This window comes from Lampetra planeri, chromosome 37 (genome assembly GCF_965212315.1).
Source record: "Lampetra planeri chromosome 37, kcLamPlan1.2.h2, whole genome shotgun sequence".
Classification (NCBI taxonomy): domain Eukaryota; kingdom Metazoa; phylum Chordata; class Hyperoartia; order Petromyzontiformes; family Petromyzontidae; genus Lampetra; species Lampetra planeri.
The window spans coordinates 8,325,877-8,341,195 of NC_136143.1; the positions used below are offsets into that span (position 1 = coordinate 8,325,877).

A 15,319-nucleotide genomic window follows, 5' to 3' on the forward strand; every position below is an offset into this window, starting at 1 on the left:
GAGTTCCCACTTGAGTATCGAGAAGTCCGACTCGACCGCCGTCGTGTTGGCGAGCACCGATGCCAACCCGCCGCTGAAAGCGCGGAGGTTGTCGAAACCACTCGGCAGCACATCCCACGCATCGTTGAATGTCGTCGTGTTGGTGTGCTTGTTGATGGCATCGTGAATGATCGTGTCCTCCTTGTAGAGCTTGACCAGTTGGCGATGCTCCTCCTCGACCATGTTGACCTTCACAGCTGACCAGAATTTCGTAACATGCACGCGACGCACTGCCAGCACGTCCTTCACGAACACACCAGGACGCATCTTCACGAGCTGAGCGGGCATCACGGGCGCCGCATCCTGGTCGAGAGCTCGATTGGCGTCGTTACGCTCTGCTTTGACGTCGTTGAGACCCGCGATCAGCGTCATCGCATATATCGAGATCTCCTTGACGATCCTTGTCTTGTCGACCTCATTGAGACCCTCGTAGCTCTCCTGCGCAAACGATCCCTGGTCCTCAATGTGGGCAATGATCGCGGCAGACGCGATGCGCATCGACTGATCATGATACGACACGTACGCCTCATCATGATTGTTGACGCCATCAACAATCTCAACACTGAACAAAACGGTGAGCGACCCGATAAGCGACTGAATATGCTCCTCCTGCTGCGCGATGAGCAGCGACTGGCTCTGGAGCTGGACGATAGTGACGTTGATGGCGTCGATGGCGGGCGCGAGCGCGTAGGTAAGAACCCACCAATCGGCGGTGGGCAGCTTCGCGGGGTTGTTCTCAGTAGTGTACTCGATCAATGCTCGGCGGTACTGCTTGTAGAACTTGAGCACGTTCCCGAGATTGGCCCATCGGTTAGCCTTCCTGGGGCACTTGACCTTCATCTTGATGATCAGGTTGTTTTGGGCGCGGAGGTACACCGAAAAGTCGTACACGATCTTCACCCAGCTGCCATCGAAGACGCACTCGGCGGATTTCTTGACCACAATATCGATCTGATGAGGCGGACACCAGATTCGAATGACGTCGTTCTCGGCCTCCTTTACAATGAGCGTCACCAGCCCCCCATGACGCCCAGTCATCGTATTCTCGCCGTCCGATGAAAAGCCGATCAGCTTGGCGCGCCAGTTGGGGTACAGCGCGTCGAGGAACTTGACGAGCATGCGGAAGATGTTCTGAGCAGTGTGACGCTCGAACATAGGGATCGCGACCAGGTGCAGATTGACGAGGAAGCCGCGGTAACAAACGCGGGTGCGCAGGTCGAAGAACGACTGGCCGCGGTGAGTACTGCCGTCGCCAGCCAGAGAGAAGGCCCACACCGATGGATCGTCGATTATCCTGGCGATCATCTGCAGCCCAACGGCCACCAGAACACGGACTGACTGTGCGACGATGAGGTCGTTCATGCCCTGCAGCTTCGGCGTGTTGGTGCGGATCCTGGCATGATCGATGGCAGCAGCCGTTTGACGAAACGACATGCCGACACCGACGTGGTCCATGGCGAGCTCGAAGCGCATCTCGTTCTTGATTGTTGCCGTTGTACGTATACGTCCCCGTCTCGATGTTCACTTTCTTGACGAACAGCTTCATCGCGTTGACCTTCTCCTTGGCCTTCTTGGCGGCTTTCTTGGCGATCACTGCGGCCGCGTCCTCGTCGTCGTTGTCGTCGCCGCTGTCCTCGTCGTCATCGCGAAAGAACAAGTCCCCGATAATTGTCTCAATGATGCTGTTCTGGATCACGTAGTCGATCGACGCGGTCGACAGGTCCATGTAGTTGTGGAGCGTGTTGGTGCGCTTGGCCATGCCGTTGAAGTAGCTCTTCTTCTCATCGGGCGACAGCGTCTGGTAGAGCATCCACGATTCCTTGTGCTGCCCTTCAAGATGGTGGTGGTACTGATGCGGCAGGAACGGCTTCGTGAAGTACTTGATGTCGGTGCGGTTCTTGCGCTTGCGGCCCGAGTCGCCCGTCACCTCGACCACATCACGGCCTTGGTGAACACAGAACAAGCAACGACAGGACTGCGCGCCATTGGCCTCCGTCGTGATGAGCTCCATCCCATACTGAAGGGTGTGTGAGGATTGGAACGGCGTCGCAACTTTCTTCCCTCCCATGTTGCTGCAGCTGCAATGCTCGGTAAAACGATGCGGTACGTCTTGCCGCGGATTACGCAACTGCGCACTCCGCGCACTCACTAGTTTGTAGACGCAGCCAGGCTTAGTTTGTAGATATGTGGCGCTATTTATAGCGAATCTACAGTTTTAGGAGGCCTGCGGTAAAGTCACCTAGAAAGAAAATACATTTAATAATTCAATAAAAAAAATCTGACTTTACCGAAAGAACCAAAGAGTAATTCCTGCAGTCACGAAAGCTTCAAATCATATTCGATGTTTGGCCGTGGTTGATTAACATAATTCATGGTTCGATGTTTGGCCGTGGTCGATTAACATAATTTATTATTTGATGTTTGGCCGTGGCTGATTAACATTATTTATTATTCGATGTTGGCCTGGTTGATTAACATAATTTATTATATTAAGTTTTCCCGTACTTGATTAACATAATTTATTATTTGATGTTTGGCCGTGGCCGATCAACATAATTCATTATTCGATGTTGGTCTGGTTGATTAACATAATTTACTATATGAAGTTTTCCCGTGCTCGATTAACATAATTTATTATATAGAGTTTTCCCGTGCTCGATTAACATAATTTATTATATGGAGTTTTCCCGTGCTCAATTAACATAATTTATTATATGGAGTTTTCCCGTGCTCGATTAACATAATTTATTATATGGAGTTTTCCCGTGCTCGATTAACATAATTTATTTATCGATGTTTAAAGCAGGCACGGTTCGTCCTCGTCCACCAGGGGAGTTGTCAAAACGCTGCGTTGCAAATATATCAGGGTCACGGTCTACACGCTCTAGACTTTTGGCAGTGTCAAAGGGACTCGTGCTGTTCAAGGTGCATGATCAGCCTTTCGTTGATAACTCAAATTGGGTGTGCGTTAACACTTTTTTGAGAAAAGGACTGATAGTCACGTTGGCAGATAATTCGGTATTGCGAGTTCAAGGGCAAGTCCCTCTCTGTATAAGTGTGGGGGGACAAACATGTGATGTGACCTTTTAGTTGTTTCAGGTTTATCATTGTGTAATAAAGGACTCGACCACAATATCTGGCTTGGTGTCCTTTATTCGGGTTCGTATACTTTTCCCACACGGCTCTTCCACTTTCCCGTAGCAGCCTCACTGCTAATCTCCTCGTGCAGCTTCTCCAGCTGCCCTCGTTGCAGCCCCACTGCTGCCCTCTCTTCTCCGAAGCAGTCCCGCTGCTGTTCTCTTCGTGCAGCCTCCCAGCTGCCCTCGCTGCAGCCTTACCGCTGCTCCCCGCTTCTCCGGGGTCGGTCACCGCTGGCCGACGGTGCCCTATCCGTACTCTGTGTGTGTGGCGATCTCGCCACTCTCCCCAGCCTTCGCCCTGCGTGGCCTTACTCTCTCCCAGTCTCCAACAACCTCCCATCCTCTTCCGGTTTCTCCCCTTTTAGCTCTGAACCCTCTCCCCCACGTGACGTAACTCCTCCCCCCATGACGTCACATCCGGAAGGTCGTTTACGCCCGCATTACAATTGTAAATGGTTCTCGGGGTCGATTTTTTTTCCGCACTACGCGCTATGTTGTTGACGTGGCAATATGATTGTTGGTTTCGCCATTGAGCGTTACTTTTCCATTGCTGAAATATGGAAACACCCCACTCCTATAAATCTTGATCAGGTTTGGCTTGAGATAGCGGGTGGAGAAAGCAAATATTCCTTGTTGGAATTGCTCTGGCGTTTCCCTGATGTATTTTCTGAGCAGATAGGGAAGGCGGTAACCCTGTGTCACACCATTGCATTGATGAACGAGACCCCTATAAGGTCCTGCCCATATTCTATGAAAGAGAGAATTCATAAGAGGGAATATCAAAGATGATAATGGAAGGGTTCATTGAGCAAAGTCGTTCTCCATGGGCTTCTGTCGTTCTGGCACCGAAAAAGAATGGGTCTTGGCGCTTTTGTGTGTAATTTGCGTGAACATCAACTCTTTGAATGTCATATTCTTGACTTTTCACGTAGAAGGGAAATAATAAAATAATAAAAATATTTTATATTTTTATGTTTTATATTTTTATTATTTTATTACTTCCCTTCTACGTGACTTTACCGAAAGAACCAAGAATATTAATCCCTGCAGTCACGAAAGCTTTAAATCTTTGAATGCCGTCAACTTTTCTGAATGACTGAATACCGTCAACTTTTCTGAATGGGGCGTGGTCACGTGACGCCCAGGGGGGTGGGGGGGGGCTGGTGGGGGTGTGGGGATGGTGGCCGCTGCGTTGGACTTTGAAGCTTTCTCCTTCACCGCCCCTCGGAGACGCAAAGAGATCTACAATCAACGCTTGTTGGTCGATGTCGTTGATTTATCGCACTCGCTACGTCTCCACACACACGCGCCCCTCCCTCCACGTCGTTGAAAGTTGCGACAGCGACAGCAGCGACGGTCTCTCCCTTCTCTTCAGGACACAACAACAACCCCGGGCCGGGTGAGTGAGTGCGGTCATCTTGATCACGTGAAGCCCCTCTCCCCTGAGCGCCCCTCTCCCCTGAGCGCCCCCTCTCCCCTCAGCGCCCCCTCTCCCCTCAGCGCCCCTCTCCCCTCAGCGCCCCCTCTCCCCTCAGCGCCCCCTCTCCCCTCAGCGCCCCCTCTCCCCTCAGCGCCCCTCTCCCCTCAGCGCCCCCTCTCCCCTCAGCGCCCCCTCTCCCCTCAGCGCCCCCTCTCCCCTCAGCGCCCCCTCTCCCCTCAGCGCCCCTCTCCCCTCAGCGCCCCTCTCCCCTCAGCGCCCCCTCTCCCCTCAGCGCCCCCTCTCCCCTCAGCGCCCCCTCTCCCCTCAGCGCCCCTCTCCCCTCAGCGCCCCCTCTCCCCTCAGCGCCCCCTCTCCCCTCAGCGCCCCTCTCCCCTCAGCGCCCCTCTCCCCTCAGCGCCCCTCTCCCCTCAGCGCCCCCTCTCCCCTCAGCGCCCCTCTCCCCTCAGCGCCCCCTCTCCCCTCAGCGCCCCCTCTCCCCTCAGCGCCCCCTCTCCCCTCAGCGCCCCTCTCCCCTCAGCGCCCCCTCTCCCCTCAGCGCCCCCTCTCCCCTCAGCGCCCCTCTCCCCTCAGCGCCCCCTCTCCCCTCAGCGCCCCCTCTCCCCTCAGCGCCCCTCTCCCCTGAGCGCCCCTCTCCCCTCAGCGCCCCCTCTCCCCTCAGCGCCCCTCTCCCCTCAGCGCCCCCTCTCCCCTCAGCGCCCCTCTCCCCTCAGCGCCCCCTCTCCCCTCAGCGCCCCCTCTCCCCTCAGCGCCCCTCTCCCCTCAGCGCCCCCTCTCCCCTCAGCGCCCCTCTCCCCTGAGCGCCCCTCTCCCCTCAGCGCCCCCTCTCCCCTCAGCGCCCCTCTCCCCTCAGCGCCCCCTCTCCCCTCAGCGCCCCTCTCCCCTCAGCGCCCCCTCTCCCCTCAGCGCCCCCTCTCCCCTCAGCGCCCCTCTCCCCTCAGCGCCCCCTCTCCCCTCAGCGCCCCTCTCCCCTGAGCGCCCCCTCTCCCCTCAGCGCCCCTCTCCCCTGAGCGCCCCTCTCCCCTCAGCGCCCCCTCTCCCCTCAGCGCCCCTCTCCCCCGCGTCGTCGTTTTCAGAATCGATTAATCGTCGCGGACTCCCGAAACGGCGCCCACGGAAATGTAACGCGGCGCATGCCCCAGCGATGTTTTTAATGCACTAAATGTAACGTTAAGGCGGGTACGTAGTGCACGGAATGTAACGTAACCCTGGTTGCACGGTAACGTACGGAATGTAACGTAACCTAGTGTACATGGTACTGCACTAAATGTAACGTAACCTACGGAACATGGTACTGCACTCAATGTAACGTAACCTGGTGTACATTGTACTGCACTAAATGTAACGTTATCAAGTGTACACGGTAACGTACGGAATGTAACGTAACATAGTGTACATGGTACCGCACTGAATGTAACGTAACGCATTCTACACGATACTGCATTAAATGTAACGTAACCTAGTGTACACTGTACTGCACTGAATGTAACGTAACGCATTCGACACAGTACTGCACTAAATGTAACGTAACCTAGTGTACACGGTACTGCACTAAATGTAACGTAACCTAGTGTACACGGTACTGCACTGAATGTAACGTAACCTAGTGTACATGGTACTGCACTGAATGTAACGTAACCTAGTGTACATGGTACTGCATGCACTGAATGTATATTTAATTAAGTAGAACGTGTTGTCTATACAGTATTTATTTAAAGTTGCGCATTTTGATGTGACGTCACATTTCTCAACCCCCCCCCCCCCTAGGTGCGTGACGTCATTTATGGACGGCCCCCAATCCAGTTACAATTTTAACACAGACTTAGACGTGTCCTGATTAAGTGCTGTACTTAGCTGACGGGTACTGTACATACAGAATGTCACGGACACATACTTAACAGAAAAAAGGGGAAACCCTATTCTCACATAAACCTGTTAAACACATACCTAACACGGATGCAAACTTTACACATGTATGTACACCTGGTTTGGGCACACAACTAAAAACAGTTGCATACGTGCCACTCTTAACAACCTTAAAGTTGACAGCCTGGCATAAGCACTTCAGCGATGTTCACCACCACCACCTAGTGGTGATTTGGTGGCTATTGCTGTTGTTGGGGATAAGCAAATGTTGTGAAATTCTTCATGCTATGATTGCAATGATTCGCACTGGACTCCTGAACATACACACCAGACCAGTTTCAGCCCCTCTCTTATGCATGTCTCCCAAGCAGCTTGCAAAGGATGGAATCGGTGCCACCAGTCAGCCGCGTGGCCATCTTTGGCGGCACACATGGAGACGAAATGTCCGGGGTGTGCTTAGCGCGCCACTGGCTGTCGGACGCTGGCGAGGCAGCTGCGGAGATATCTCGTCCGTCATTCAGCAGCACGCCTGTCCTGGCCAACCCCCGTGCCGTGCAGCGCTGCACGCGCTACATTGACACCGACCTCAACCGCTGTTTCACGCACGAACAGCTCGCGTAAGTGAGAGTGCCCGTCATCCCATCGTGTGCCTTGTTTTAGCCTGGTTATGTCTTTCCCGGGGGAATCCTTGTAAGCGTCAGAACACCTAGATACAAAGGATCTGCAATTGCAGCAGGAAGTATGTTTCCCACTTCTTGTTTGGAATCCAGACATTTTGATTCTATGAAGTATTGACTAGGATTAAGTGGTGGGCTTGCAGCAATTCGTCAATTAAAATGTATTGTTATGCTCATACATGCATGGAATTTTGTAAAAAACGTAATGATTTATGTCTTGTGAAAATTGCCACAAGGTGAGTTGATATTTTCTGTGTGGAAAAGTAAGTGGGATTGGGCAAGACGGTTCGCTAGCAGGGGTTGATGGCCAATGGTCGAGAGTGGTAATGGTGGAGTACCAGTCAAAGGAGAGTACATGCTAGAGAGGATAACCACCATGGAGATGGAAAAATAAGATCAGCTCATAGGATTGTGGCATCACTGGGCTATGAGGATGGAACCTGGCTTATGGCTAATAATGATCACTTGATAAAATTTATTATTAAAGTGAATATCAACTTTTCATCAGGTCAAATTAATTTCAGCTAGTTGAAACTATTAACATGACGCCTTTTTTGTATTTTGTGTTTTTGATTCACAAAGGGTGGAAGTAAAGGAGGACACCCCGTATGAGACTCTACGTGCACAAGAAATAAATCGCCTGTTTGGGCCCAAGGGCTCGGATCAAGCCTTTGACTTTATAATAGACATGCACAACACCACGTCGAACATGGGCAACTGCCTGATTGTGTCTAACTCCGCCGACATCTTGGCCTTGCACATGGCTCGATACATGCAGGTGATGCATCAAACATGAGCTGTTTTGTTTAATCCAAAAGATCATGCAAGATTCAATATTTGTATATATTTGAGAAATTGATATTTTACAATAAACAAATGTAATATACCTTCTTGTCATGGAAAAATGTCAATCAACCTACTCTTTGTTTTTTTTCGGTAAAGTCACGTAGGTAAAAAATAAAATAAAATAAATGAAAACAACTAAATTAAATCACGACGTTTCGGGCGCAACACAAGCGTCCTTCAGTTTTCATTAATTATATTTTATTTTTTACCTACGTGACTTTACCGAAAAAACCAAAGAGTATGAATCCTTGCAGTCACGAAAGCTTCAAATCTAGAATTAATGTCAATGAACTTTGAATTATTCTTGTCCACCGTAACTTTTAAACAATCAAGAAAACAGTTGTAAAGTAACTTGCCTATGGGTTCTCACCGATGCTAAGGTCCTGCCGATAAGTCAAGGCATTTTTCGAATCGTGATTATTTCAAAGAGGCTTTGATCACATGCAAACTCAACATTAAAATTTGTGGCTTGTGAAAAACGTATTTAATTTTAGGTTCCCACACCACTTTGCACTGCAATTGAGATGCAGACGGGCAGTGGTTGGTCCAACTTTGGCCAGTTACCTAAGAATATTGGTGAAATATCTTTGGTTCTAATTTAAATGATATCCTAAAGAATAACATTCACGTATGGCTTAATCGTCACTGGAAGATCACCAATTTTCTTCAAGGCATTGCTCCAAAATGTGTTTAATTTCTACCTTTATATTTACCTCTGACCTCCCACAGGACATCTGTAAGAGTGCAATCAGCCCAGTGTTCTTGAATGAGATGGCAGGTGTGGAGAGGTGTTATGCAACTAGTGTATCCAAACATGGCATAGGTAAGGATGTCTATTTGCAGACTACACAAGGCTTGTTTAGACTACCCAACTGGTTTCACGTTAACAGGTTTTGTGTGCACAGTTTTAATGTTAAATGTACTGCATTAGACAAATACATTTGTAATTATACACTCAAAGATGTTAGGTTAGACCTCGTTGGTGAAACTGGTTGTGGATGTATAAACAAGCTTAAGTATTTGAGTTCTCAAGTGCTGTACTGAGATTTGTGGCTTAAACCATTTGTTTGATTCTTTCGAAATCCCACCTGCCATTGTCCAATATCAGTTTTTTTTTACTGGTTTTATTGTATTACTGTTGACTGGCTTACATTTTGATTATCTTTTACCTATCCACAATAAGTTGCCTTTTTTCAACTCTTTTATGTCTGCCTTTTTCATGTAATCGATTTGCTGGTAAGCACGCTCAACTACCTTGTGGCTTTTTGCAACACCAATCTTCTGTCTTTTATTGTAAACTACAGTCTACAGGATTATTATCACAAATTCAACTGACACACCAGTACCTAAAGGAACTTGCAACCCAAAACACAATTACTGTTGTAGTTACACATCTATACTGTGTGTTCCATGCTATCTTGAGACAAATTTAAAGCTTTTTTCAGTGAGGATTAAATTCAACTTTGCACACACCTGCAATAGTGTTATGCCTAATGTAAGCTGCAAACACATGTTGGCCAGCCAATGACATATGCGTAGGTATATGTCTACTATATTAACCCTATAGAATGTTAGGTTGCTTATTTAACTCGCAACATGTAGTTGGTTATGCATTTGAAGGCAGTGTTGCTAGACGTATCGATTATCAATTGTAAGGCTTATTTACTGGTAAAGGTGTTTGGATGTCCATTTTTGAGAGGGTGCTGACCATACATTGCGAGGCGCTGCATTCCGTTGCTTTTTAATGCTTTTTATTTCACTTTTTGTTTCTCCATTTGATCTTCAGAGCAAGTGCCAACCCATGCCATGCCCTGTGCTACTCACAGAGCACCCTGTGCTGCAGTATGCCACAGGGAGATCTGTAGCCAAGCATAGCCTTGGTAAGCAAACCTGACGATCTTCCACAATGGGAATTTTTTTTAGGTCACGTACAATGCACCAAAGTCTGCTTTCTAAAGGATGATACTATGGACACAATTGAGAAACTATTGAGTGTCATGTTTTTTGTTACTTATTCACCCAAAATCATGACGTGCATGGTAGTAAAGAAGTTGAAGTCTGCTCACATTTTTTTTAAATGCCGATCCACCTCCGAAACTTCGTCTTAATCGTTTCTTGGACTGAAGCGCCGCTATCACGGGTTTGATATTTTTTGGAGCACGCTGGCCATGGCTTAAATGTGATTGAAATGGACAGCTCGTTTGAATTTGCTAATTTTAAAAACAAGACACAAATGCAATGAAAAACCAAGCATTTTGAAATAGGACATGCGCATATTGCAAAGTAACTGCATATATTTGTAGTGTGTACGAAAACATTTATACAAATTTTAGCTATTAGTGTACACTATTGTAGACTATTAGGTATGTGTAATAATGTTTTAGAAGTTGCAACGATCATCTCAAGGCTCTTCGTCACCAACGTCCACTCATTACCATCGATATTGCCAACACCTTCGCCTGGAGTATAGTCGGGTCTCGCATCGACTACTGTAATGCCATTCTCATCATCATCAAAGAAACATCCTCAAATTGTTACGATTAGAGAACAACCTTGCTCCTGTCGTCCTTGGTGTTCATCATCGATGACTCGACTCAGCCACCGCTGTCCATACTCTTCATTGGCTCCCTTTCGCCAGCAGGACAAATTACAAAATCGCCTGCCTTTGTCACCGTGCCTTCACCGCCAGTTCCCCACCATACCTCGCCTCACTACTGAAGCTCAGTGTAGAACCCTAGGCAGCGTCACTCAATCTGCTTCGAACACCAAGATCTCAAACTGTTACAGGCTCACGTCGGTTCTCTGCTGTCGCCCCCTCGGTGTGGAACTCTTATCCCTTTGCAAATCTGCAACATTAAATGCACTCTAACTTTCAAGAAACATCTAAAGGCCTATCTGTTTGGTCAGGCTTTGGAGCCGCCCTGAGTTTGGCTTCACGCCTCTGAGTTGTTGACTTGTGTGCAAAATCTGGACCATTACAAATGTTATTATTCAACTCTTTTTGTACATTATTCGGTAAGATTTTACCAAATGTCACGTGCTGAGTGTTTGGCTTGGTTTTGCATAGCTACCAGTTCACATCTAAAGAGATGTGAAGTCTTAAAGCCCCAAAGCGGTTTCAGAGAAATCAAAAAGTTACAGTGGCCCAACAATGGGTGTGCAGAGGACATGCACAGCAACCTCATTTACCCACCAGCCTTTAAAAAATGGTAAAGCAACATCTGAAAAATGGCAACTCTAATCCACCATTATTATTGAGGAACTATTACACAACCCCCTACAGGGTGTCCCGAATAATGTATAAACACTTGAATAAGCCAAACTAAATTTCAGAAAGGGATGATGCTCAGTGCGACATGTACCTAACATGTCATTGTGTCATGGAATGATCACGTGTAGTCAGGCAAACCTTACCCATGAGGCAGTGCATAACGCAAGATGGTGCAAGCTCGCTTGACCTGAGAACAACGCTTACGCCTTGCCTCGACACGTGTAAGGAGAGAATTAGAGTTTTTAATATATACCATCACGGCTTACAACCGCAATTTTCCATTAATTATCTTCTGTTTTATACTTTTATGATGCTTGTTTTAGGACTAGAGCTTGGGCCTCAACCACAAGGTGTTGCACGGGCAGATGTTCTCATCCGCATGAGGAAGCTGGTCACAACGGCCCTTGACTTCCTGCATCTTTTCAACACAGGTTGGAAAATTCTGCATTTGTTTTCTTCCCACGCACGGGACACAAATAAAATAACTTAATCCATTTTATGTGGGAAAGCTCTGATGGACTCGTGTAGAGTGTCAATAACATCATGCACTCATTGAAAATTATCCCTATTTTTGTGTGGCTTTATAAACCATGTGGCTGGGCAAAGCACAATGGTTTGCACGAAATATCCAAGCCAGTGTTTTCTCGCACAGTTTACAATTGGCATACACATGAGTTTTGCTCATTTTGCCCCTTTTCCCATTGGCACAACAACTTTGCATGCAGCGTCCATCTGCACTTGCACAGTAGCAGAGCTTGCAGCACCCACCCCCATTCTGTTCGCAGAGTAACATAGCCAGCTCTACTGTCCCGTTGGGTGTCTTCGCTACCTGCACTGAGCAATATATTTTCCCTCAGTTTCCCATGTCATTTTATTTTATGTATTTGTCAACTACTGCCAATCCAGTCTCTGAATATACAGTAAAACCTTGTATTGCGAGCATAATTCGTTCCGGAAACGTGTTTGTAATCCAAAGCACTCGTACATAAAAGCACTCGTATATCAGTTGTGATCACGTGACGCTCGGCAGACAAAGCGTACACACGTACTACTCGTATTGCAAGACCTCGCTCGTTTATCAAATGAATATTTATTAAAAAAATTTGCTCATCTTGCAAAACACTCGCAGACCAAGTTACTCGCAATCCAAGGTTTTACTGTATATACATTACGTATTAACAGCCTACATTGCTTCAACGTTGTGACGTGGCTTCTTGTTGGCAATGCGTGACGTAGGACACGAGTTTCCGGCTGGCAGCTTGGAGGTGTGCCGTGTCACTGAGCGCATTGATTACCCTCGGGACTCGCATGGGAATTTGACAGCCGTCATCCACCCTGATCTGCAGGTCTCCACTGCCTACACACTGCATTGTCCATCATCAAAAGGGGGGTTTTGCTCTTTTCGTTAATTCGCCTCTAACTTTAAAAACCATTGCAAACATTTTACACCTTAATATCTATGCGTTTTTTACCCTTGCAACCTGTATTTTTGTACATGTCTTTGCAGCAGTCCCATATCTCTTTTTAAAAATATCTCAAAATAGAAATCCAGGAGTGTCTTATCAACACTTTATCGATTAGTATCTTAATTTATTACTGAGTTATATTTATTAAATACAAATTTTTATTAAAAATTCTAATTTGCTTCATTGGATTTTTAAGTTTTAATTCCCTTCAGTATGGAGTTTACTTATAAATCCTACACTATTTCCCTCAGCACTGCTGTTGTCTTTAACCTCAACACACATACCACCACCCCAATTAAAGACGAATGGAGATGTAATTGCATTGGTGCATTTTCTCCTTCATCACCCTCGCAGGATCGTGACTGGGAGCCACTGCATCCAGGAAAGCCTGTATTCCTCACTCTGGATGGAGCAACCATTCCGTACAAGGGCCCTAGCGTTACTATCCCTGCCTTTATCAATGAGGCAGCCTACTATGAGAAAGGCCTGGCCTTCTGGGCAACCCAGCGTGAAATGCTACACTTCCCAGCTCTTCGCGTGGATGGGCAAGCCAGCCAGGCTCACATTTAATTGTTGTGCCTTAAGTTGCTCTGCACTGTTAACAATCAAATTGCATCACACGTACTTATAGATCTATTTTAAAAAAAAACTAAAAGTAATTTTGTACTAGCATTCGAATATGTCGACAATATAAATTGCCTAAGGTGTATCAATAACTTAGAAAATCTGGCACCGTATTTGCAAAATGTTTTCTACTGTAAAGTTGAAGATGAAAGCTCTGGTACTTGGCCTAGATTAGACATTACATGCTGATGTTGCCCTTATTTTTCTAAATGTGTAAATTCCCCACAATAGCAATTGGGAAATAATGATTCTTGAGCTTTTTGGGGCTTGAAATGCACTGGTTTCTTGGGTTTATGCAGTAAAAATGATTTAGCAAATATGAATGAAAGCTAATCGGTGGACTTGCACTGACCGAGATAGTACTAACCGAGTGCCTCACATCTTTGGTTTTATCTCCAGGTAATAACTATTTGGGATAAAAAATATATATAGATTTGCACTGCATTGGATGTGCTTAGGGATTGTTCATTGTGTATGTATGTGGAACTTCTTACGAAGCCAACTGTACTAATCAGAGGTCCAGGGAAGGACAACTAAACTAAACAAAAATCAGTGCTAAAGAAATGAGTTTTCAATAAAGACTTGAAATTGCTTACTCCAGTGGCTTCATAATAGGAAGAGCGTTCCAGACGGCTGCAGAAGCGCATCTGAAAGTGCTCGATGCAGTAGTCGTCTTTTGCTTGATGACTCGCCAAAATCCGCTGCGAGGTTGATCGGAGTTCGTGTGGTTTATGCTCATTGGTGAGACCAGCAAGATATTGTGGTTCATTTGTGGCAAGCACTTTGTGTATATGAGTGAGACCTTATAATGTATTCGTTTGGCAACCTGGAAGGCAATACAACTCGGCGTGCACTGGACAGACATGGTCGGATCTTGCAGTACCCGTCAGATAATTTTGTACATGCAGTGAGTAGCAATATTTGAGTCTTGTCGATACTATGGTAAACACCGCCGTATTGGCTATGTCATGACTCAATAGTGGTTGAATTTTTCGTAGAGCCCCGATATGAAAATTGCAGGACTTGACTACATTCTGCACGTCATCAGCAAAGTACATATTCTGTTCGAGTATGGTGCCCGAGGCTCTTTAGATGAATATTAAACTGTATCCTGAAGTCCATGACCGCCTCACCTGATCCACAATGGTTTTTGCCTGAGTCCCAACCAGCCGAACCTCCGATTTTTCTGGATTAAGCAGCATTTTGTTTCGTGCAAACTACACGTGTACCGCTCACATGCAATATACGAGGTTACCGAGGCTCTCCAAATCTAACTTTAACTTCACTATGGTGTACAATTGTGTATCATCAGCATATCGAAGGAATTTGATGTTATGGGATAAGATGACATCGGACAGATGTATGTTGAAAAAAGGAAGGGCCTGAGGATGGATCCCTGTGGTACGCAGACCAAGCACGGCATAGGCGATGACTGTTCGTCGCCCAGCTTGAACTGTGATCGACCTTTTAGGTATGACTCAATCCATCCTAGTGCTGTACCCGATACACCGAACCTTGACCTTAGCCGCCGGATGAGTATCTCGTGGTCAATGGTGTCGAAGGTGGCTGAGAGATCGAAGCCAATCAACGCTGATCTTGTAGAGGTCATCGGTGATCTTTAGTAGAGCCGTCTCTGCTGTGGAACTTCCAGTACGCCGACTACAACAGTTTGAATCTGCCCGTTGCAGCGACATGGGGAAGTAACCGCTTCGGACACAGGCGCTCTATGACCTGTTGAAATCATACTCAGGTTTGAGATTGGGCAATAGTTTGCAGGATTACTGGCACAAGCCAGTTTTTTCAGAAGTGGTGTTACCTGCGCCATTTTGAACCGATCTGGGAAACAGCCCTGACTGAACGAAAGATTTGCCAAGTTGACAATCGGCGGCACAAGCACTTCCAGAGCACATTGATTCAACAAGGATCCTGGGAGGACGTCGAGTGGAGATGAC

The 15,319-nt window shown here is 47.1% G+C and overlaps 1 protein-coding gene across 3 annotated transcripts; it reads left to right on the forward strand.

Moving 5' to 3' along the window:
- The first annotated feature begins 4,313 nt into the window (after window positions 1–4,313).
- LOC144731022 (aspartoacylase-like) lies at window positions 4,314–13,958 on the forward strand. 3 transcript variants are annotated; one of them, XM_078611990.1, is made up of 7 exons: window positions 4,314–4,578; window positions 6,855–7,100; window positions 7,743–7,938; window positions 8,736–8,829; window positions 11,601–11,708; window positions 12,514–12,623; window positions 13,098–13,958. In XM_078611990.1, exons 1-7 carry the CDS (start codon window positions 4,445–4,447, stop codon window positions 13,311–13,313), a joined length of 1,104 nt encoding a protein of 367 aa, XP_078468116.1. In that variant the 5' UTR covers window positions 4,314–4,444; the 3' UTR covers window positions 13,314–13,958. The 3 variants fall into 3 exon arrangements, with proteins under 3 accessions (XP_078468116.1, XP_078468117.1, XP_078468118.1); XM_078611991.1 differs by lacking the exon at window positions 8,736–8,829 and adding an exon at window positions 9,793–9,886; XM_078611992.1 differs by lacking the exon at window positions 4,314–4,578 and adding an exon at window positions 5,641–5,738.
- The last annotated feature ends 1,361 nt before the right edge of the window (window positions 13,959–15,319 follow it).

Bases quoted from the DNA above. Each gene is read 5' to 3' on its own strand.
- LOC144731022 (XM_078611990.1), top strand. From the start codon at position 4,445: ATGTCGTTGATTTATCGCACTCGCTACGTCTCCACACACACGCGCCCC. The intron at 8,830-11,600 runs GTAAGGATGTCT...TGCTTGTTTTAG, and splicing joins TGTATCCAAACATGGCATAG to GACTAGAGCTTGGGCCTCAA. The intron at 12,624-13,097 runs GTCTCCACTGCC...TCACCCTCGCAG, and splicing joins TCATCCACCCTGATCTGCAG to GATCGTGACTGGGAGCCACT.